This window comes from Zootoca vivipara, chromosome 10 (assembly GCF_963506605.1).
Source record: "Zootoca vivipara chromosome 10, rZooViv1.1, whole genome shotgun sequence".
Taxonomy (NCBI): domain Eukaryota; kingdom Metazoa; phylum Chordata; class Lepidosauria; order Squamata; family Lacertidae; genus Zootoca; species Zootoca vivipara.
This window is the reverse complement of record NC_083285.1, coordinates 39,155,835-39,179,990: the sequence shown is the minus strand read 5'-3', so window position 1 is coordinate 39,179,990 and position 24,156 is coordinate 39,155,835. Positions and strand designations below refer to the sequence as shown.

At 42.6% G+C, this 24,156-nt stretch overlaps 1 protein-coding gene across 2 annotated transcripts in view; it reads right to left on the bottom strand.

Annotated features, from left to right (window-relative positions):
* UTP20 (UTP20 small subunit processome component) overlaps positions 1-24,156 on the bottom strand; it is a 64,900-nt gene that overhangs the window by 24,394 nt on the left and 16,350 nt on the right. For both annotated transcript variants that reach the window (XM_035128257.2, XM_035128259.2), the window contains exons 15-32: positions 23,976-24,081; positions 23,310-23,460; positions 22,801-22,863; positions 22,042-22,200; positions 18,337-18,413; positions 17,261-17,340; positions 16,143-16,386; positions 15,170-15,382; positions 12,894-12,984; positions 12,065-12,150; positions 11,489-11,614; positions 10,661-10,827; positions 9,578-9,786; positions 7,229-7,372; positions 6,061-6,140; positions 4,941-5,167; positions 2,072-2,216; positions 575-662 (exon numbers count right to left, since the gene is read on the bottom strand). In XM_035128257.2, the coding sequence (XP_034984148.1) occupies positions 575-662; positions 2,072-2,216; positions 4,941-5,167; positions 6,061-6,140; positions 7,229-7,372; positions 9,578-9,786; positions 10,661-10,827; positions 11,489-11,614; positions 12,065-12,150; positions 12,894-12,984; positions 15,170-15,382; positions 16,143-16,386; positions 17,261-17,340; positions 18,337-18,413; positions 22,042-22,200; positions 22,801-22,863; positions 23,310-23,460; positions 23,976-24,081 (2,456 nt within the window). The remainder of the gene's footprint in view (positions 1-574; positions 663-2,071; positions 2,217-4,940; positions 5,168-6,060; positions 6,141-7,228; positions 7,373-9,577; positions 9,787-10,660; positions 10,828-11,488; positions 11,615-12,064; positions 12,151-12,893; positions 12,985-15,169; positions 15,383-16,142; positions 16,387-17,260; positions 17,341-18,336; positions 18,414-22,041; positions 22,201-22,800; positions 22,864-23,309; positions 23,461-23,975; positions 24,082-24,156) is intronic.

Below are 24,156 nucleotides of genomic sequence, written 5' to 3'. Positions count from 1 at the left end.
TAACAAAACAATTAAGCAAAATCGAAGCTTTTAAACTCCTCCTGGCTACAGAGAAGGAAAGGGAACTGTGCAAGTCCAAGGCTCACCCTGGTTTGTTCGTTTTTATACTAAACTATGTTTTAGAACAGCAATGGCTAGCCAGTAGCCCTCCAGACGTTGCCATACTACAATTCCCATCATCGCTGACCACTGGTCATGCTGGCTGGGGCTGATGGGAGCTGGACTCCCAATGGCATCTGGAGTCCCTCAGCTTCCTCACCCCAGGCGTAGCCTCACATCCTAACACGGGAAGTGGCTTGCACCGAGAAGATAGGTTAACTGAAATTTGATCCAGGGACTTCCCATTTTCAAACTTTTTTTTTTTTTAAAAAAACCACTCCATTATACTTGCTCTTTTTTAAAAAGGGGGGGGAGGGGATCCCAAAGGCACATCAGAGCACATTGAATAACAGTGACCCAAACAAGTTAGCAGCAGATCATGATGACCTGGAAAAATAGTTTAGAAGTTCACCGGGAAAACAGCCAAACTTGAAAGAAAATGTGATTTCCCACAGGCGTAAATAACGAAGCCTACCTGCATCATGTTACTCTGGTGGAGGAAAGGGAGGAGGAGACCAATCAGGATGGAGCTCTGACTCTTGTCCTTTATAAACTTGCTAATTCTATATCCAACAGAAGTAAGAGGTTAGCCCTGCACTGATAGAATGATTCAATTGCCTGTGATATAACCATCTGTCAATGTAAACTGCTGCCGATGTTCTGCTTACAAAAGAGTACATGAACGCAGCAATTAAATCTCCAAAGTGCAACAGGTCAATAGTTTGATTGCTACAATCGTTTGCCCCTGGTCACTAAGGGCCACTTTATCCAGCTATGAAACTGTCTTTAGTAGACTTGCTATGGAAACCAACCAGACTCAAGCAAACCTCCCAAGAAAAGGAATTCCAGATCTAAAAGCAGCCACCATTCACATATATAGTGGCTGGTGCCCATGGAGACTTAACTATGAGGCATAGCAGGTATTGCGAATGGTATTCTTATGTGGAAAGGTCCCTGGGTTCACGTTAACCTGCATTTACACTGAAAAAATATTGGTAACCTTTTCTGATCGCTCCCTTTCTTTGGAAGCAGGGGGAAGGTATTTATCTTGGGAATCTGAGCAGTCACATAATCAGATGCATGATGTACATTATAATTCTGGTCCACACATTATTTCACACAAATGAATATAGACAACTGCAAGTCAAAGAACAGGTATACACTGTATACGTATCAATGTATAGGTAAAATACACATATATGAATTAAGAGTTCATGATCCCCAGCACAGAATGGATCAGAAGATTCCTGTCCAAGGTGCTGCCAATCAGAGTGGACAGTACTGGGATGGACATCCAATCAGAACAGTCTGATCCGTTATAAGGCATATGCTATGGAGACATGCAGGGAGGAGGCTGCATACGGAGCCAAGAAACTTAAGATTTAGAGCCTCCCTTGCCTGAATAGCTTCCAGAGTGAACTCCCATCAAAAAGCCCCACCCTGCCTCACCCTGAAGCTCAAGCTTCTTGCAGGTGGTTCTCTTGAAAACATTTTTGGTTCACAAGTCTATTCATTTGTTTAATTTCCTGTTTTAAAAGGAACCAGTCGTTTTTAACTATTATTTTTATACTGCTTTATGGTCTTTTACTTTGCGCACCTCCTTGTGGTTTTGTGTGAGTGGCGAGTACATTTGTACCTCCGCTTACGTATGCCTCTGGATACGTAAATTTTGGGATGTGAACTCCGCAAACCCATAAGTATTTTTCCAGGTTTCGCCGTACGTGCGTGCGCAGAAGTGCTCAACGTGCCCTGCGCATGCGCAGAAGCACTAAACCGCACCGTGCGCATGCACAGAAGCGGTTCTCCGGTTGCGAATTCCTCAGGATGCGGCCAGACCTCCGGAACAGATCCCGTTCACAACTGGAGGTACCACTGTATAAAAAGTTATTCCTCTCTCTCTCTATATATATAGTAAAAATTTAAGTGACCCTATATAAATCAGTACTCTTAGCAATACCAAGGAACTATTTACTTTGAAAGGATGTTCAATTCTTTGCTGATTTGTGCTCTGTACTTCTTCTTCTTCATCTTGTCCACACTGAACATAGTTTTGCTGAGATACTGAAGGATTGCAGGCACATGGGGAAGAATCAGCTTCACACCCGTGGTGGGAACATCTGCAAGGTAGGCAGTGAGTTTATTTACCATTCAGAGACGTTAAGTACTCCAAGCAGAAAAACTAAAGAATGTCATCCAATTCCTCACAAATAGTATAACAATTGTTTTGTGGTTATTTAAATTTATATCCCACTTTTCTGCATATACTACCCAAAGCAGGTAACAGAAATAATAATAAAAATGCAATGAGTTGAATCCAGAGATTCCAGTGCACTAAAGTGGGCTGGTGGAAGTGCTCTTTCTTCCCTTCCCTTCCCTTCCCCCCAGCACCCCACGCAGAAGCCTCTCCCAAGGATGGAGGGATCCTGCTGATGGGATGTGGCACCAAGTGGTGTGTTTGTGTGTCCCTGAGTGGAAGCAATTTCCACAAGCCTCAACATGATGATGGAACGACATCAAAGAGATGGGCAAGCTGGCCATATCTTCATATTATATTTTATATGAAAAGGCCTCCTGACTTGGCTAACCTGATGAAATAGGAGTTTATATCAGCCAACAATAAACTATATGCCATAATAAAATGTTTGACAACTAAAAATGCAGCTTGTTAACATATATTATACGGCTCCCAGAAATACTATCATTATGGCTAAACGTGGGAAAATATTGGTTTGGAAACTAGCACATTTCCTGGGAAACCGTAGAAGCTGCTACTAAAGGGATTAATTAGGAGACAAGGGAAATTGCTATCCAGTTACTGAACGATGCTTTAATTTAAATTATTTAGCCAACATGAAATGTATATGTTTGCTGCTCAAAAACACACTAGTCAATAATATTTGCTGGGCGTTGCTCTTGAAGTGGATCTGTTATCTCCAGCAAGCTGAAAACTGACAGAGATCCTTCAAGCCAGGATATAAACAGGTGCCTGGAAAAAAACAACACCTGTGTACTGTCCTTTACCACAATGCAGCACTTTTAAAAACGTCCCATCTTTTATCTCAAGTGCTAGGAGTTTCTGTTGGTATGCTTCTCTGGGACAATATACCCTTTCCATCAGAACTCCTGTTCACTGGAAACCCAGCTCTGTGTCTGCAACACCTCAGTTGTAAAGCTCCCTTCCCTTATGCGGTTGCCTGGCACCAAATCTGATGGTTTTTGTATGTGAATACAGTTTTCATGTCCCCATGCTTTTCTATGGTTTTAGTGCTGTTTTCAACTGTCCCTATGCCCTGCTCTTTTACTGCTCTTTTTGTTGGATTTTTTGAATAGTCAAGTTACTTTAGAGCAGGTCTAATGTAAATAGTGTCTGTTTAAGAGAAACAGGTGCCGGTGTTTCTGTTAATTGCTCACAGGCGTGGGCTCTGCTTCTTGTATATAAGGCTCTGCCAGAAAGCCTTCTGTATCTCTTAGTTAGATCTTTCAGTTTGATTCATCTCTTAGTAGATCACTCTCTCAGTTGTTCTCAGTTTAAGAGATTCCAAGTTGAATCTTAGTAAGAGAGACTCTCAGTTTAAGAGATTCCTAGTTGAATCTTAGTATGAGAGTTGCTTAGTTATAATGCTAGTTTGCTGTTAATTCTCGGGTAGTTTAATGGGAGTTTTGTGGGAGTTTGTGGGAGGTTTGGAATGTGGGTAGATAACATTGCTAAGAGAGAAAGCATTTATATTTAGTTTAAAGTCTCTTTAGAGTCAGTTTGTTTTTCAGTTAAAGAAACCCAACCGTTTGTATTTTCATCTGCATACCTTTACAAGTGTGCAGCTAGTAAGGGGTTTCATATAAGGGAGATAATTCCCTACGCTCTTGGTGGTGTTTTCTTAGCCAGGTCAACTTCTGACTGCGTATACTCTGCGTGAAGCATACTTTAAAGGGCCGCTGGAAACTGGGATATATTTAAGATATCTTTATTGTCATTGTCCCCTTGCGGGAACAACGAAATTAGATTAAGCAAGTTTCAATACCCAGTTTTCTCCTATATTATTCTTATCTTATATATATATTTCCCAAAACTATTATTATTATATCTGAGTGCTTTAAGTGATGTTAAGTTACTTTGGGGGTTTTATTACTGAAAGGTGAGATAGAAATGCTTTAAGAAAGGAACAGAGGAAAGGAACATTGCAGGTGTGAGCTTCAGAATTGCTCCATTCCTTTTCTGACAGATAGGCCTATGAACGGAATACTGTGCTGGAAGTCACAAAAACCAGCATTTAGTCTAGACTGACCTGTACAATGGCCATTGGGTGCCATTGCACCTTCTGCTCTAAGGACAAAGTGAAAGATAAATCTGGAGATGAAATTACTAGTATAAGAGGGTTCTTCAACTGTTGACTGTTATAGGCCAAAACTACAAACTGAAATCATTTACAAGTGATACTTGATCTTGAGGGTAGGGCAAAAAACATATCCAGTGAGAATCTGTGTGAAACAATACTGGGAACATTGGGAGGAAAAACATGAGACACACCATGAGAGAAGTTGGTAATGCAGCTCTCAAGGAAAGTCACTCTGTCCCACCAACAACCCATTTATTTATTATGAGTTCTTACAAATGAATTTCCATCTCACCCTTTAATACATGTACTTCTAAGAGAGGCAATAAAAAAAGTAAAAATGAAACTATAAGAAGTCTACAGAGCATATATACAATGCATCACCTAGTAAGCGTGCTGAGAATATTTTCTTTCACAAATTAGTTTCTAATTCTACCACACAAGCAAAGTGGAACAACCAGTTTCGAAAATATTCACTTGCGATAGATTCGGGCGCCTAACCATCCGTACCTTCTGTCGTTTCGTCAACTTCTTGGAAGACACAGTCTGTCACTGTCAAGCTGCAAATATGGTCATCGGGCTCCAAGTCAGGAGTGTTTAGAAGACTGTCAGCCACGTCCATCACAACACCAGCCGTTGCCTCACACAAGCTTTTGGCCGAAAGCAGAGCAAACACATTGGATAACACATCATATTCCGGATGTCCTGGCATCTGCTTGGCCAGCAAAGGGAAATACCTGAGGGAAAGGCAAGAAACAGGCAGGAAAATACTGATGCAGCAATATCTAACTCTAGCAAAATGACTAGTGACAACATTAGAATGAAGCTCCCAACAGGTAAGGTCTAAGTCAGTGATCCAGAAAAAGGATCCAGCAGGCTTACGTTCCTAATACTAAAGCCGGGGAGTGGGGAGTAGAGATGCCCCTTTCACAAGTTTGAAGGGACGTTCCATAAGGTCACAGTAGGAACCAAGGTAAGAGAAGCTCCTGGGATTGTCCTTGTCATGTTTCTCTTAAGTTCCTACAACTCACGACCTTTTTTTGCTTCTTCACTGTTCACAGTCTCAAAAAAATATCAAAAGGAGGAGGATGAACAACAGGAGGAGGTGCATATTTCAGGGGCTGAAACATTTGCAGAGAACATGCCCCTTGCCCCATTCCAAGTCAGCCCTAATGCTAACTTGAAAATGAAAATGTCAAGAGGATGTCGCCATCGATTAACCAGTATATAAATTGTGTTAAATAAATGTGTGTGCTTATCATTGTACCTGTGTACAGTGGTACCTCGGTTTAAGTACACAATTGGTTCCGGATGTTTGTACTTAACCTGAAGCGTACTTAACCTTAAGCGAACTTTCCCATTGAAAGCAATGGAAAGTGGATTAATCCGTTCCAGATGGGTCCGCGGAGTACTTAAACTGAAAGTACTCAAACCGAAGCGTACTTAAACGGAGGTATGACCATATAGGGTCCCTATAAACAACCAACATAAACTTTTAAGACAGTGAGCGTAATTAGATTAAAAGTGCAGCTCACATATAGGCCTATATACATAAACACACACGTCTGAGTAGAGTAAAGTAAAGTTATATACCATGATTTATTGTTTCATTAAGAAGAAAGTAATTTACCTTGGGCTTCTGCTCCATATGTGAATGATTTTGAGTAAGAGAGTAGGAGAATATTGGCTCTCAGAGGCCAACCTGAGGATCTGAGGGAACAAAACAGGAGAAAATAAAATTGGGGCAAAATATTGAGGCTGTCTTGGTAGAGATGTTTGCAAAAGAAGAAGCATTAGCATGCTCACGATTTGCTTCTGAAGGAACAATTTACTGTTTGCATTTATCTTCCTTTCACCACAACACTAAGAACTAAGCCAGGTATTTCTGCCCCCACTAATATATATATATTAAAAAAAATGGTAATGATGAGTGGAGCCAAGAATGTTGCCATTACGGCTTCTCTACACCCACCACAGCTAAGGCAGTCTAGCATTAAAGGGACCATCTCCAAGTACCTGAGAGGTAGAGTAGTGAAAAAAGCAGGTTATAATCTGAAGGAAGTACAACCATCATTTTTTCCTGTTACATACTTAAGAGGTGAGCCAGCACATGCTCACAGGAGACTTCTTTCTAGTTTTATCTAAAAAGAAGTATCCAATATTTGCTTTATGTTTCATTATCTTTGTGAGGCTTGACCAAAGAGTTACTGCAGTGTAGCTGGGTGACAGCTTCCATGACCTTAAGACTGTTGTGGCATGAAAGGGCTCCTGTCATGATCTGTTCCCACTCGCTTGGACCTCAGGCAGTAGGTCTAGCTGTTGTGGCATGCATACTGCCACAGTATGGTAACAGAGAGGGGTGGCGGGTGCCACTCAATGACACAATTTCTCCCAACAAAGATGTGGCATTGACTTAAGAACATGTATATCTCACCCAACAAAACTGAAACTTAACATTTGTGAACTATAAACATGAAGTCACATTCAAGTTTTATGGAGATGTTATAGGCAAAAGCCTTTAGATTCAACAAAACTAGTGCTGTTTACAAAAGGGAAAAACCAGTTTATATTGTACTTGGATTAAATTTACATACTTCTGGACTGTAGCTTGAGTGGATACACCGATACATAATAAAATTAGATGTTTTGTTCCTAGCATGCCCTCTGCGCTTCGCCCCAAATACCACTTTCACTCCAAAGCAAGTCACCTGTGCAGTTTGGAAGGTGCTAGAGGACACTTGAGACAGGCGCCTAAGTGAAGGAAAGCAAGCAACTCTCCAACTTCATGCTGCCCTTACCTGGGGCCAAACCACCGCATGAAAAACTGCATCAATCTCTTCCACACTAAAGTTGTAAGTTTTGAAGTCAGAGAAAAAGTCTGCTATAAGTTTAAGTCCAAGTCGCCTCAAATTTTTCAGTGGGTTAATTAATTTGAGTTGAATCTGCAAAACAAATCATAGCAATCATGTGAGATTCTTCCCCCCCCTTTTCTTTCTTTTTAAGCAAAACATTTAAAGGGCAACACCTAAGACTTAAAAGACTAGTTACTGAATGTGTCCTCTGAACTGCAAGCAGTACCCATATGTCAGCATTGCCTCTGTGCGAGTTACACTAATGCTGCCTGTCTCTGGAGCATTAATGTAAATTTATATAAAGAACTTTAATCCAAAGATCACAGGATGGTTTGTAACGTAAGAGCACAAAAATAAATAATAGCAAAAGAATAAACAAAACCCTGATACATTTTTAAAGTCCATAGATGGTTTAATCAGCCAAAGGTCTGGTTGAAGAGGAATATTTTTGCATGGCACCTAAAGATATGCAATGAAAGCCCCAGGAGAGCCTACCAAGGAAGAGCATTCCACAAATGGGAAGCCACCTCAGAAAAGGCCTGTTCTTGTGTTGGCACCCTCCAGACCTCTTGTGGAGGGGACACACAAAGAAGGGTCTCAGATGATGATTGCAGAGTCCAGGTTGGTTCACATTTTAACATTATACCACTACATCCTCCAGATGATGTGTCACTAAGGGGAAGGGCTTTATAGCAACATCCCCACCAAGGGCTAGAACATGTCAGTCAGCTCTAAATCAGGTCCCTTAGCAGAGGATGTTCCTAAAACTAACATAAAATAATGCACAGCAAATAAAGATATTGAGATCTGTTCGCATAGCACGAGAGCAAAAAGCAAGCATGCTGGAGATGACAAGCCCACCTAGGGCCAGCCCGAAAGCTAGGTAGTGTGAGATAGCTGCCTCAAGCAGCAGGTGCTGAGAGACCATCATGAGTATGAATGTAAGATTCAACAGCCAGCCTTGCTAGTTTCCATATGTGAGATCTGCACGGTGAGGAAGCACCTTAACCTCAAGTGGCAATTTGTTAGCCAGCCCTGTGTCCACAAGAAAAAAAATCTACCCCAAATGAGAACCGTAGGAAATAGTAACCCCACACCTCCATTTATAACTACACAAAGTTAACATTTAACACAGACAGTTGTATTAGTAGGCAATAAATGACTAATGGGTTTTGGAAAAGACCCAGTAGAATATAAATGAGGCTCTTAATTGGCATTTACTTCCTCGCTAGATAATGAAGTGTTAAATTAAGTTTAACAAATGGCAATGCTGAAAAAAATTTGTGAAGCCCCGAGTTACTGAATTACAGCTTTTTGTCTCAAGAGTTAGTGAATAACTTCATGTGCAAAACTAATTACCATGAATTTCAGCAACACTGTTGTCAAAATGATTACTTTGAGCTCAGTCTGAATGTCTGCATGTCCATGGAGTGCAATATTGTACATCAGATCTTGCACTTACTTTTCTGGGTGTTGCTCTTTTTGAACTTCCTGGCTACTGCTGCAGCAGGAAGAGGCAATGGCGGGCTTGCAAGTCACATTAAGCCAAACTATAGTCAGATGTGAAAAAGCAGCATGCAGGTGCACATTACTCAAAAAGTTCCATGGTAATCCTTTCTCACTCCTGCTGCTATCATGCTTTGGCTGAAAGAAACCAGTTTGGCTTGTTCCACTGGCCAAACCCATGCTCATAGTTTGTTTCTCTCCAAACAAACCACAAGTATTAAGTCACAATTAAACCTTGGTTACAAACCACAAGCCCAGCTTCAAATGTCACAAGCCAGACTCTGGCTTGTTTTGTACACAACATGGCAGTAGCAGGAGCAGTGAAGAATTAAAATTTTATACCTCTCGTCAATTCACGTAAGGACAAATGAAATTCTTTCATGTCCTTTTGGTTTGGAGGGAGGTAAAAGACAGGATTGCCCTCTCTCTCATCAATATTTGATTTATATTTGGAACCACCGGGATGTGCAATTGGAACAGAATAGGGCGATTTATGGTTTCGTTTACAAGCAAGTAGAATTTAAATTAGCTTTATATGCAGACTATTTATTACTCTTAACTAGTATTTATGTCAGAATTAATAACAATTTTAAGGTATACAATTAATTGGTTAAAATCTGAATTAATGCCAGTGGATGTCAAAGTATAAAAGACTAAGTGTGGTCAGAGAAAATGGTTCATGAGTAACTCTCCTTGGTCCTGAAATGAGCAACGTGCCTGCTCTATCATGCCCCATGGGCTTCTCATCAGAAACAGAACAGAACACATACACAGGAGCAAACCTCTCACCTTTTCCCGTTCCTGAAGAATGTGGGATACTGTTGCCATCATGCAAAGTAAAATCTGCAAAATCTCAGGCAGGTACTGGCTGATCAGATGCCCCATGTTTTTCAGTACTACTTCCAGGCTGTTGAAAAGGCTATGCTGCCGACCTAGAGGCAAGACTCTAGATAAATCGATTTCTTCCAATGCTTGGAGCACTGCAGAGAGGCAATCTCCTACCAAAAGAAAAAAGGAGAAGAATGTGGAGGGGTGCAAGGGGGTAACAATAGTATTGTCTTGGTAATAACGCTACAGGTACTGTTGAAGGTACTGTTCCGTTTTGGTAGGTGCATTTCTAGATGGAATATCCCACTCCTAAAGATACAGAAATTAGCAAATCAATAATGCCTAGGCTTCTGTTGCTATGCTATACACCCAATTTTAAGAACCAAATTCTAAGGAAGGTGTTTTTTCTATTTTAAGAAAAACCCTGAAAAGGAGCAGAAGCAATATATGGTTTAGAGGGCTCTATATGTAAAAGGTAAAGGTAAAGAACCCCTGGACAGTTAAGACCAGTCAAAGGAGACTATAGGGTGCGGCACTCATCTTGCTTCAGGTCGAGGAAGCCAGCATTTGTCCGCAGACAGCTTTCCGGGTCATGTGGACAGCATGACTAAATCACTTCTGGCGCAACGGAACACCATGACAAAAACCAGAGCGCACGGAAATGCCGTTTACCTTCCCGCTGCAGCAGTACCCATTTATCTATCAGCTGCCCGAGGAATCTTTTCCCAACTTTCCCCCTAATTTTCCAATCAAAATCAGCAATCCATTTCTCCTTAAAACTCTCAAGCCAACTCTCAAAGCTGCTTCATTATCACACATGATGCCCAGATACATGGTTTTAACACTGAAGCAAGTTAGACATGCAAAATATGCCACTATATTTTACAGTTCAGGCTGTAAGCTACGAAGAAGCAACAAAATATTGCAGTGTATTGTCACCTGGCATACTCCTTTACCATTGGGCCCTTCCTAGCTTCAATCCTGTTGGGCTCTTACTAGCCGCCTTCACCATTAGATAAAAAGTTATTCGTGTACAAGCCATACCATTGCTGAAGTGCTTCACAGGCTCAAATAGCAGATCCAGGAACATCCTAATCTCTTCAGGTAGCGAGCCAGCAAGGAATCTCAAAACAATAGCCATGCGTGTCCCAGCGGCTGACTTCCCCTGTGTTTTGCTTCCAGTTTTATTTCTCATCCGTCCATACAGAATCCTTCCAATACCAAAAAGAAAGTTCTTACATTAGCTTTTCACAGGTGACCAGCCTGCATACAAAAGACTTGGTCCTTTGGCCCGGTTGACCTTTTATTAATTTTTTTATAGAAAAGAACTATTACACAGACTTAGAGAATGCTTCCAAGTTGCCAGACTTGCAAACATACTTTTGGCTGCAAAACTAGAGCTATCACAAACCACACGCTCCTGCCATTTTGTTTTGATTTTTGCCTGTCCTACCCTGTGAGGTAAGTGAAACCAATTGGGGATGACTGGCCCAAGACTACCCAATGAACTTCATGGCAGACATGGTATTTGAATCCAGATTTGAATCCTAGCCCTAGTTTGGCTCCCCACCAAGATAATTACTGATGCAATTTCCCAGTTTCTTAACCATTTGGAAGAACTACAATGAATGAGGACTCACTTAACTTACAGAAGACAGTTTTCCACTAAAAGAAAAGTGGGTTAAGTAAGCCATATATTATTTGGAATGGCAGTACATTCACAGTAGAACCTGAGAAACGGGTCCAAAAACCCAACCATCTTCCTGTTGAAGTAGGCCCTTACACTGTCATACAGTATTTCATTTGTAAAGATCCATAAGGAACCTATACAGACTTGATTTCTAAGTTAATAATATACAGAAGCGCCTCAACCTCATTAGAACAGGAACAAGCTCTGGCCGGTGCAGTGCCTTTACGGTGGTGTTTTCTTCAGAAATGCTGAAATGAACTATTTCTTCCTTAAAGCTCTTGTCTTCCAGTAGCCGTTCCAAGTTCTCTCTGTATGTAGATAATGCAAGATTAAGAAAAAGATTATCTACACAATACATTAGAAAACGAAGACACATATCCTGGAAACAAATTATGCTTATGCTTGGCGAAGAGAGCGCCTGTCAAGAACATGCATGTGTGAACATTTACGCACCATTTGCTCTGGCCATGAAATATTTCTCCTATAGGATGGCTGAAGCAAAACAAACAGCCAAAATCAAACTGGGGATGCAATCTAGCGAGTGTTCCTCCACTGACTGAAGGCATCCATTAGCGCAACAGGGATGGAAAGAATTCCCAGCAACTCTTCCCCTGCCCTCCTTGCATCACCCTGCCTCCCCACCAGCTCCAGAGGATTGAGGAACCCCTGGAGCAAAATTTGGGGAGCTAAGAGGGAGGAGCTAATGTCTTCCATCAGCAGAGCAAGACCCACTGAATCCTATCCGTAGAACTTCTTACCGGTATGGCAGTAAGTGTGGATGCTTGTAAGTCATGATACAGTCAAGAGCTACTTTTTGCACACTCTGGTCTTGATGAGACAGCAGCTGAAGATAATGTTTGAGAAGAAATAAGTCAGAAGAAAGCACACACAGGCCAGATTCCATCTTAAATTGCTTTAGTAAATCCCCTCCCCAATAGGCTTTTATTTTTCTGAGGTTTCTCAATGATGTAACTAATCTTGTGCCCAGTCACACTTCATCGCTTTGGCTGGCTTGACGAAGAGGAACAGGACAGGAGAGAGGTAAACAAAGCTGCCTGCAGTTGTTTGCCTCAATTTTGCAAGATGCTTAAGAGGTTTATTCTACAATCAAGCAGTATATAATTTTTGTGCAATAAATAAATAATAAAATACATGATTATTGAGGAGACAGGCTTGAGATGAGCAGCCTCTCCACAAACAGTAAGAAAATTTGAGAAGCCCTGGCCTTACGCAGAGATACAACACAGAACACAATTTCCACTAATCCTTAACATTGCCCACCATTCCAACTGTAGGAATTTAACTCTGTTAAAAAGCTTAAGAAACTCATTTATTTAGAATTTTTCAAGAACAACAACAGAAAGTCAGTTTAGTAGCAAGCATTGGTGCAGGTTAATCAGCGACGACTTCCACAATACCACATCGGCAAACTTAACTGCTTCAAAAGATAACATATATTTTGCGCAGGCTTGCAAATGGGAAAAAATACCAAGTTCTAACAAGACATTTTGAAATTGGCATGGTCCTTGCAGGAAAACAACTACACACACATCTAAACAAAATTAAAAAGAAGCTCAGAAGTTTCACCTGAGTGTATATTTCATTCAATTTTGCTTCTAAATACAATGCACGTGGATTTGAAAATTGGGCAAACAGTTGCAAGTGGGTGATGAGCTGTCTGAAAAACAAATTGGAACACAGAAGTTAACAGCAGAAAGCAATTGTTCTGAGTCATCATTTAAAAATTTGATTTTCGGTAAAAAAAAATTAAATAGAAGGAAGTCTACTGAAGCACTTTCTTTAAGTTCAAAGGCTGTTGAAAGCTAATAAAAACCAGGGTTTTCGACACAAGTGTATCACTCAGTAGTTCATCTTCCCTTTGCTGAAAGGAGGAGGAAAATTAGGGAGAGGAGGAGAGAAGTTGTAATAAGTCATCCCAGTGATAAAAGAAGACAGAACTGATCCAAATCCCCAGCTTCTAGCCATTCACAAATTGACTCAGCTTCTCATACTATCCTCACCCGATGATCTTTACTTCTTCACACATCGCAATAAACCATGGTTTGCGGCTTACCATGGTTTACCATGATCAAGCAATATGTTTGTGTACACCACCGATCATTCCCGCTTCACTCATCCCCTGTCACAAGCGGAACAACTAGGAGGCCACTGTTAAGCTTGGCCTCCTGTTACATCCAAGTACATGACAACTTCCAGTTAGTCTTAAACCATGGCTTGTTGCTGACATGGATTGTGGCTAGTCCCAGGTTCTGATGCAATGGAAAGTCAAGCTTTATTGTGGCTTCCTGGTTAATTTCTTCTGCTCCCGCCAAAGGAGGAGTGGAACAGGACCTATTAGACAGTGTGCAATAGTGTTAAACCATAAGACAGAAATCATGCTTATCATGATGAGTTAACACAGCCTGAATCTAAAGAATATGCATGTCATAGAAAAACTGTTATGTTTATATAATGCTATGGCTGCATACATTTGCTCTGCAACTGCAGCACAACCTTTAGTGCTAAATAGCAGCAAATTAATTATGAAGACTTACTCACTTTGTGTAACAGGCCACTATCTCTAGGATAGAACAGCCCCTCAAGAATACAGGAGTTGGTTGTCTCTGTCATAAATCTGCCACAATCTATTGCACCAGAAAGTAAAGAATTTATGCTCTAAGTTAAACAATAGTGGAAGGACACTGACAGAGAAATGACCCCAGGGTCAATAGGAGGGGGGGGGAACTTCACTAAAGATTCATTAACACTTGGCCCATAAATCTTTTACTTCTTGAGTTACTGATATAGGTATTTTTAAAATTCCATTGAGGAACAGGAATTTTTGAGGCTGAAGTTCTGTCACAATCAAGAACAGCATTCCACGCACACACACAAGACTCTCTCAATACTGGCCTGCAATTCTCATAGTATAAAATCATAGAATCAAAGAATTGTAGTGTTGGAAGGGACCCTAGGAATCATCTAGTCCAACCCCCTGCAATGCAGGAATATGCAGCTGCCCCATACGGGGATCAAACCTGCATGCAACCTTGGTGTTATCAGCACCATGCTCTAATCAACAAATGCAGAATTTTAGCACTACAGCAATGATCAGCCAGAACCAACCATGATTTGCAATCTTTCCATCACTGAAAGAGCTTTTGTTCTTTGTTTCATAGAGTGATTAGCATGTTCTCTCATTACGTAAGAGGTGGTGATATTTTTTTAAAGTATTTTTTATTAAAGATTTCTTGAATTACAAAGGTGTGTGCAGTGTCTCTCATATTTTTACATGTATCATTTTTGCAAATCAGTTTCATTTGTTAAGACACTAAGAAGAAAGAGGGGAAACGAGGTAGATAGGGGGCGGGAGGGTAGATGGGGGTGGGATTAGGTGACGATGTTTCTGTTTTGCTTAATACTGTATATGTAGGGCTTGATGTCAGCTTTGTTTGTGTAGGTTTTCCTTTATTTGCTTGTGTTCTTTTGGTGGTGAGAGAGATTGGGGTTGGGCCAAGGGATTTGTGATTGGCTATGATGGTCTTTGTTTTCATGTGTGGGTGGGGTGGGTAGGTGTGGTGGTGATCTTTTTATAGTTTGTGGGCCATATCATGGAGCTGTTTGAAAGTCCTCTGGGAGCATCCTTGGACTGCTCCTTTCAACCTCCAATTTTTTATGGGCCATTCATGGGGGAGTAAGAACCACAAGCCAAATTACATTCAAAAGTGATATTCTTCACCTTATGCACACACTATGTAAAAGAATGTAAGTTTCACCACCCCAACCCTCCTCTTCTCAACCTGATCTTCTACAATATTTGTGGGACAGAAAGTTTTCCTTCCCTGTAATTAAGCAAAGCTTACTTTGACGCAGCTCTCCTAGTCTTCTTTTTTGGCATCTCTTCCATCACTGGCTCTTCAGAAGTCTCCTTCTCTCCCTCATTCTCATCCTTCTCATCATCTTTCATGGTTGTTGCATCTCCTTCCACGGTGAGGTCTCGTTTTACATTGCTACCACTTTTCTTTCTAAGGTCTTGGGCCGGAGCTACCAGTGAATCTGCAGGATAGTATTCGTTGCTGTAAAAAGAAAAGCAAGAAAACAAAAAAAGGGATGGGCTAGAACTCCTGCAGTCTGTTTCTAGTTAGGCCTTCCTGCCTGTCGCTTCTCTCTTTTCGATTTATTCAAATGCCTCGGTAAAAATATATATTTCATGTTGTGATTACTTCACACCTCCCTCTCCTTAAGTCTCCACACGGGCTCCCTGTTATTCTACGCACCAACCTCAAACTCCTACTGCTTATATTTAACACTGACATTTAGCTATCTTTATAGCCTTTCTCCAGAAGTTGTTTGCCTGGTGGCGCAGAGCCATGGTGCTTATTTTCCAGATGGTGTGTTGCTGCCACTCACCCACTGACCTCCCCACCATCTCACCATCATGCCTCCCAGTAAGTGATAGCAAAACACCCGTTGGGGAGCTAGTGTTGCAGTTCCCCCCAGCCAGGTAGGCCCTGTCTGTCTGTCTTTCTGTCTCATCAACTCATGGAAGTTACTAGAACCTTCTATTTTCTGTTGTTCTATTCTTTCCTCTGCCTGGAATTCCCTCCCAAACAACCTCCCATTTCTCCAACAATTTTTACCTCCCAGCAGTTATGTGCAGATCATGGCTAGGGCTAAGCTAATTTCTCGCTAAGTTTTGAGAATTATGTCTGCACACAAATATAGAGTGATCCCTGAAGTTGTCTTAAAAATTACGCAGGTACTTTCAATAGCATTTAAAACCAGTACACTCAAAAATTATTCCCTCTCTTGCCCACCCTCGGTGAAAATACTCACGTAATAAACCTTAAGAGAAGTGGAGAGAGTTCTCTAGACCTGGGCTCCACTCTGTCCGGAAATTTTGACATTGCCTTCCAAAGCAGCAGCCTAAAATTCGCGTGATCTGTCCTCTCATGGCAGCATGTCTGACATTTCAGCTGCTCAAGATACAAAGTTCTGACATCTCTTCCATGGATTTCTTCTCCTTGAGCATCGATAATGTCCCACTGATCTTCTTCCAGCTCATTATGTAGCTCTCTCTCTACAGAAAAAGCAAAAATAAAATTCTATTTTATTACTCTTTAGAGGCGTCTGATGATGTATTAGTACAAGGCCGTAAGTTCTATTTACTGTTTTGAAGGCACTGCAGCTAATACAGTACCCCGCTGCTCTTGGAGGGTATGTCATAAAAAGTGGGAGAACAGATTTATTAGAAATTGTTCCAACAAGATGATGCAGCTATAGTTAAGACAAGTGGAGGCCAGGGCTGGGCGATGTTGGGTTTTCAACACTGCACCATATCTCCATCCAAACATCGTGGTTTGGCGATACCGTATAGCGGAATGTTTCAAAAAGCTGCATTGTCCCCACCTGCCGGGTGAAACTGCCGCAGCTCTCATCTCAATAGAGCTGGCCCCAACCTGCTGCTCTGATAGCGGGCGGAAAGGCTCCTGGCCCCAGCTGAGCAAGCTCTGAAGCCCCTTGAGAGACCAACAGCTTTTTATCCAATGTATAAAGCTTGCTGGATGTCTTTAAGCAGATATAACATTTGTATAGAGCAGAGGTAGCTAACATGGTCTCCTCCAGGTGTTGTGGGGCTACCATCAGCATGGCCAATGGTCAAGGAAGGAGAAGTCTTGCTCCCACCACAGCCTTAGAAGTTGTTCTAAGCTGGACCGGTGAAAACTGCTAGTTTCTTTTCTTAGGAAGAACAAAAGCAGCAACAGGAAGAGAGGAAACAACTTTGAGACATTTGGAACACCTCTCATTCTGAGACTGAGAATGAAGTGGGAGAGAAGAGAGAAGAAAAAAAACTCTCCTGAACTGTACAAAGTCAGAAACCCCTAGACTTGGTTCATGAGCAGCTCTGATCTTGGCTGGACTATTATGAAACCATTAAAATTGCTTTCTCTTACCAGCATAAATGACAGCCTTTTCCAAATGTTCGAAGTAAACTTTCCAAAACTGTTTGTTTTCCATTTCATTTGCATGAGAGCTAATTAAAAAATAAAGAAAGGGGGAGGATGTAAAATTAGGTAATGGCAGCCCATAAAATAAAACAACAAAATATTACTAGGATAAAGGAAGAAAAATAATACCAGTCAACTAGGAGTTGGCAAAAAAAAAAGAGTATATAGCACTGCATTTCTATGTTGGGCAAAGACGAGAGTGCTGTTGATCCCTCCTCTGTGCCCAGCATAGAAACCAAAGTACTCCATTTCTCCTCTGCTGGCCCACTTACTCCCCAGCATGGAATATCATGCACTACTGCTTGCAGTTCCTGGTTGGCTATGTCCACCAAAGATAGTGCATAAAAACAAAGCTGTCCTGTTTGGTTCACTGACACTATTAAGGATTTACAGTTTTCTGATATTGGTTTACAGGGCTTCCTTCTGGTCATGTGAGAATCCAAAAGTGCTTTGCAAAATCTTGTAAATCAAGAGGTGGACCTTCAGATGTTGATAGGCCCCAACTCCCTTCAATCCCAGCCAGCATACCCAATAGTCAGTGATGCTGGGAGCTGTAGTCAAACAAAATCTGGAAAGCCAGAGGTCTCCTATTCCTGTCATAAATATACACTCCTATATGGGATAGTCATTCTCTTCATTATATGGGAAGCCTGGAATCAAATTTTAGCTCATTGCTTTACTAGCGGCCTTCAACAGCCCACTCTGCCTCAGCTTCAGTTAAGAATGTGTAAAATGAAAATACTGCAAACTTATATTTATGAATAAGATAAAGAAATGTTTTGCACCATAAGCCTTAGGAAACAGGGAGGACATTTTCTAAAATAAGGAATGAATTTGACCCAAATGCATGAAGATGCAAACCATTCACTTTTAAAAAAGGACATTCAGAAATCCAGGCAGAAATACGCCTTGCAATTAATTTAATTTCCCCACCTATCAAAATACATGTAAAACTCTCACCGAGATCCATTTTTATTTGTTTATACATTTTTTATTATTCAGGAGAGGGAGGAAATACTTACGCTATAAGCTCAATCACAGGAACCCACAATGGATTGAAGTTGATATAAAGCATTCCCAGTAAATACCGAAGAGGCACCTAGGATAATATTTCAATATGGGTTTTTTGTATCTTTAAACCATCGTTAATACATTTATTAGTGGTATTCATTCTCACAAAACCAAACAATTCCATTTAACAATTACAACCTGTTAATTTACCTGGTCCCTGTAAGCTCTAGCAACTCAATTGTTCTAGTAAATCAAAATGTTTCCTCTCATTCTACTGTGACAAAGGAGAAAAGCCTGGAGCAATAGCAATGGCCTGCTTCACTGCAATAGTTTTCCAAAATACATCCCCTTGTGTTTTGTAACAATATGTAAATGAATTATCCGTCTGCTCCTATAGCAGTGGGTGCCACTGCAAAGAAGGAAAAGCATGAACTGGCCTTCAATAGGTGCTCTGTGCATGGAGACGCACAAGGTGTATTTTCAATTCCCCATCACACATAGAAGAAACACACAAAGGGGGATTGGAATCAATCTTTCTGTCTTTTCAAGAAGAAGAAGAAGAAGAAGAAGAAGAAGAAGAAGAAGAAGAAGAAGAAGAAGAAGAAGAAGAAGAAGAAGAAGAAGAAGAAGAAGAAGAAGAAGAAGAAGAAGAAGAAGAAGAGGAGGAGGAGGAGGAGGAGGAGGAAAGAAGAAAGAAGAAGAATTTATTATTTATACCCCGCCCATCTGGCTGGGTTTCCCTAGCCACTCTGGGCGGCTTCCAACAGAAAAATAAAACACAGTGATCTATTAAACATTAAAAGCCTCCCTAAACAGGGCTGCCTTCAGATGTCTTCTAAAAGTCTGGCAGCTGTTTTTCTCTTTGACATCTGATGGGAGGGCGTTCCACAGGGCGGTTGCCACTACAGAGAGGGCCCTCTGTCTAGTTCCCTGAAACTTGGCTTCTCGCAATGAGGGAACCGCCAGAAGGCCCTCGGTACTAGACCTCAGTGTCCGGGCAGAACAATGGGGGTGGAGACGCTCCTTCAGGTATACTGGACCAAGGCCATTTAGGGCTTTAAAAGTCAGCACCAACACTTTGAACTGTGCTCGGAAACGTACTGGGAGCCAATGTAGATCTTTCAAGACCGGTGTTACCGTGTTTCCCCTTTTTTAAGACACCGTCTTATAACTTTTTTTCCTCAAAAAAACACAAGGTGTCTTATTTTCAGGGGATGTTTTAATTTTTTATTAGGTTTTTATTACAGTCCGGTACCTTACTGGCTCGGGGTGCTGCCATCCATCCCATCGCTAACATGGGAGCCGAGGGGCACGAAATCGAGGCGTGAGAGCGGGGGGGGGGGATATGAGAGAGACGCGAAGCAGGTCGTCTGAAAGATGCCTGTGTACGCCCTGTCCCGTGAGGGGGAAACGAGACCCGTGTCCACACCTTGTCCACACCACCGAAACACGCATTCATAAGGGGCGGCAGCTCGAGGAGCTAAACTTCCTTTCCTGCTTGAGCGCGCACGGATTCCTCTGCGCCCTTAAACTCAGGTCGAGTAGCCAGCCAGCCAGCCCCCGCGCGCGCTTTTTTTACACTGATACACTGAAGTCCCGCGGAGTTGCCCCAGGAGGAGGCGCCGGCGGTGGCACCCTGACTCCAGAGGGAACGGGGCGAGTTCGTCGTGGCCCACCCGACGAGCACCCCCGAGGGTTTTTTGGGCAAAGCGGCAGCGGCGGTGCCTGAGGCACAGCTAGCAGCGCCGTAGCCGCGCTCCCTGAGGCACTCCCGCCTCCCCACCCCGGGCCATTTCCATTAGCAGCCGGAGCAAGGTGGGGGTTCCCTCGCTTGCTCCTCGCCGCCCTTCTCCCTCCAGGCATTGGCGAGGCCGCCTGTCAATCAGCCACCAACTCGCCCGCGGAAGGGGCCAGCAGTGCTCCCTCCGCCGTCCATCGCGCGGGCCTTGGCCCATGCAGCCCACAACGTTCTGGTGGCACAGAAGGGGCCAGCAGCGCTCCCGCCACCATCTGTCACCCCGGTGGCACGGAAGGGCCTGCAGGCCTCCCGCCGCCGCTCTACCTCGGGCCATGCTTCCCATGACGCTCCAGCGGTGCGGAATGGGCCAGCAGCGCTCCCGTCGCCATCTGTTGCCCCGGCGGCGCGGAAGGGCCCGCGGGACTCCCACCGCCGCTCAGCTTTGGGCCATGCAGCCCACTACGCTCCGGCGGCACGGAAGGGGCTAGCAGGCCTCCCGACACCAAGGGGTTTCCCCATCCAGGCACTCCGCCGGAGTGGAAAAAAGTCCTGGGAAGAGCGGGGGGGGGAGTCCTCCTAGCGCGGCTTGCCTGGCGACGCGCTCAATTCATGCACCCCACTCCCACCTGGTCTCAAGCCTCTCTGAGGCTCTAAAGGAAAGCAACAAGGTATGCCTTATTTTTGGGGTATGTCTTAAATTTCGCAAATACTTAAAACTCCTGCCATGGCTTACTTTATGACTACGTCTTAAAAAAGGGGAAACACGGTATGTGGTCTCGGCGGCCGCTCCCAGTCACCAGTCTAGCTGCCGCATTCTGGATTAGTTGTAGTTTCCGAGTCACCTTCAAAGGTAGCCCCACGTAGAGCGCATTGCAGTAGTCCAAGCGAGATATAACTAGAGCATGCACCACTCTGGCGAGACAATCTGCAGGCAGGTAGGGTCTCAGCCTGCGTACCAGATGGAGTTGATAGACAGCTGCCCTGGACACAGAATTGACCTGCGCCTCCATGGACAGCTGTGAGTCCAAAATGACTCCCAGGCTGCGCACCTGGTCCTTCAGGGGCACAGTTACCCCATTCAGGACCAGGGAGTCCTCCACACCTGCCCGCCTCCTGTCCCCCACAAACAGTACTTCTGTCTTGTCAGGATTCAACCTCAATCTGTTAGCCGCCATCCATCCTCCAACCAAAAACTAGTACATACGGTGAAAACAGGCTGCAAGTACATAGGATTGCACTAGCCATTGGGAATTCTATTGCATCAGGTTTCCTGGATGCACATGTAATTGTGCAAGTTCCTCTGAAAATGTGTGGAGGTCAGAGGGTGGGTCCAGGAGACCTATGGAGATCTTGCTTCCCCCCTCCATGCCTTACAGAGGAAGGATAGGCAAGGATAGATCTAGTGAAGCACTGCATCGAACCCACCCCTTGCACTCTGTGCAATATACAGACCCTCCCTCTGCAAGCATCTGGCCAGGTATAACACGTGGTATTATGCTAATGGACTAAAGACAACATTTGGGACAGATCAGAAAGACAAACTAATCTTTTACAACTGCAAAAAGTAAACTTGGAGAGCAGTAAAGGGAAACCGGTTTGTCTTCAAAAGAAAAACAAGAGAGAACCCTCTTCAGCTGTAAAAGTACAGTTGCTAACAGAAACAAATCTCCCTTAATAGTTTTCATTTGTTTAGCAACAGCCAATTCAGAAACATAATTCAGTCTCCGCAGTTTTACATAGGCAGGGAATCCCCTGTGTTCTTAAACAAAGGAGAAAAATAGGGCCACCTTTGTTCTGTGCATGAAATGCAGGACTGGATCTCAGCCACTACAGCTAATTTGTTTCTTGAAACCAGTTATTAAACCGCCCACATGTTGTCAAGCCTATTATGATGAAGTACAAAAGGAAATTCAATCTGCACACGACCTTTAGCAAGAAGGGAAAAGCTGTAGCATGTCCTTCAAGAAGGACATTTTACCTCCTGTAAAGGCCCCGCAGGGGTCAGGGATTGGACTGCATCATGTCTCAGCTTCCTTAAGTGGAGCAGTTTCTCACGATAATCATTGATGCTTGCTGGCACAAGTTCAGCTTGAAGCAATATGGCAAATACAGACTGCAGCTCCCCCGTGCCCATATCCTTAGCAAAAGCAAAAGAAACAGCTGGTGTTACAAGATTTATGTAAAACAAGGCTTTGTGGAATCTTAAGAGTTGCCTCACAGCTGTTAGAAGTCCGCTGAGGATCAAATATACCATATTCACTCGAATTTAATGTGCACAATTTCTGGACAAATGACGTCACAAAAATTAGGGTGTGCATTAGATTTGATGACGTATTAGATTCACATAAATATGGTATCAAAAAATGTACAGCAAAAACGGCACGACAGTAAGAAAACAACACACCCAGCAATTGAGTGTGCTGAGTAGTGACACCAAATAATCATTTTCAACCAGGAAAAACACACTACTCTTCATTTAAATTCAAGATATTCCTATTCTTGACCACTCCCCTCCAAAAACTCAAATGTATAAAACTCTTATGTTTCTCCTAAACTTTTGCATAACTAAGCCCTCACTAAGCAGAAGCTCTAAATCTTAAATTACCTAGAAAAGAAGAACCCCATAACAACATTCAACAAATTATGTAATAGTAAAACTATACAATGTTTTATCTACCAGTGCAATCTTAGCTGCTTGGGTAGCACCCAAACAGCATTGTTTTACATGAAATATTACCTCACTCCCCACAGGAAGCTGGACATCGAAATGATTTAAAATCCTTATTGTCAACAGTCGTACCTATCAAAAGGGAAATCACATTTCATTGCATTTTTCATGCTGCAAAATCAGGTATAATGAAAGGGATGCAACTGAAAGGTATTAATTTATCATTTATTTACGTAAAGTATTTTGCTCCTACTCATTAGCCAAGAATAAGCTCCCAAAGCAGCTTACAAATATCTTACAAACATCTTTTAGCCTTAAAATCTAAAACATGGGGCTCATAAGTAAAAGAGATTGGGGGGGGGGAGCGAACTCGTTTTCTTTGAACGACCAGCTGGAATGGAAGTTCATTGAGAAGAACCTCCTAAATTGGCTGGTCTCTCAGCTGAGGGGATAGAGAAGCCAGCAGTCCTATGACAGATGTTCCTTGACCAGCTTCTTCATTAAGGAATTCTACCTCAATAGTAACTGTTTGGAAACACAATGCATTCAGCAAGAAACTGTTAGAAAACAAATGTTACCTTGGATACACTGCTTGAAATATTGGCTTGCAATTTTAAAAGCAATTCCATCAGACTCTCTTGGGAAAGATGTTTACAGTACCCACATAATGCCAATCTTGTACAATAGAGATCAGCCAACAGCAAGGCAGATGGGTCTGAAGGAAATGCCCTGGGGAAAAGAGGCATGTTACTATCAGTCAATATATAATTAAATACTGTACAGTGGTACCCCTAGTTGCGTTCACCTCTGGTTACATATCCTTCAGGCAAACCCGGAAGTATTTTTCCGGGTTTCGCAGTGCGCGCATGCACAGAAGCACTCTATGCGCCGTGCACATGCACAGAAGTGCTAAACCGCGCTGCGCACATGCGCAGAAGCGGCACCTCCGGTTGCGAATTTCTCAGGATGCGGCCGGACCTCTGGAACAGGTCCCGTTCGCAACCGGAGGTACTGCTGTATAAGCAAAAATGGATGGTAAAGTAAAATATTAATACGTAATGTGTGTTATTTGTCTTTAACTTGAAGCAAACTGTTGATCTGGCAATATGGTTAGAAACACTTCAACCCAATGATTACTACTGGCCAATGTATGCACTCTTTGGAAAACACAGCATTAAACAAGTACACACAAGCTCAACATATTGCTCCATATAAAAGGCAAACTCCATCTCCCCATTACATACATCAACAAAGTCTTTATGCGTTCCACTGGTAACAGATCTAGAATTTCCAAGGATTCTGCTAAACTAAGCAGTGTGCTCACAGCATGGCAGACCACAAACAGGCTTCCTGGGAAAACAAAACAGGAATAAGTTATATATTAATCCATACTTTGTGACTACACCCTTGGGGAGCGCTTTAATT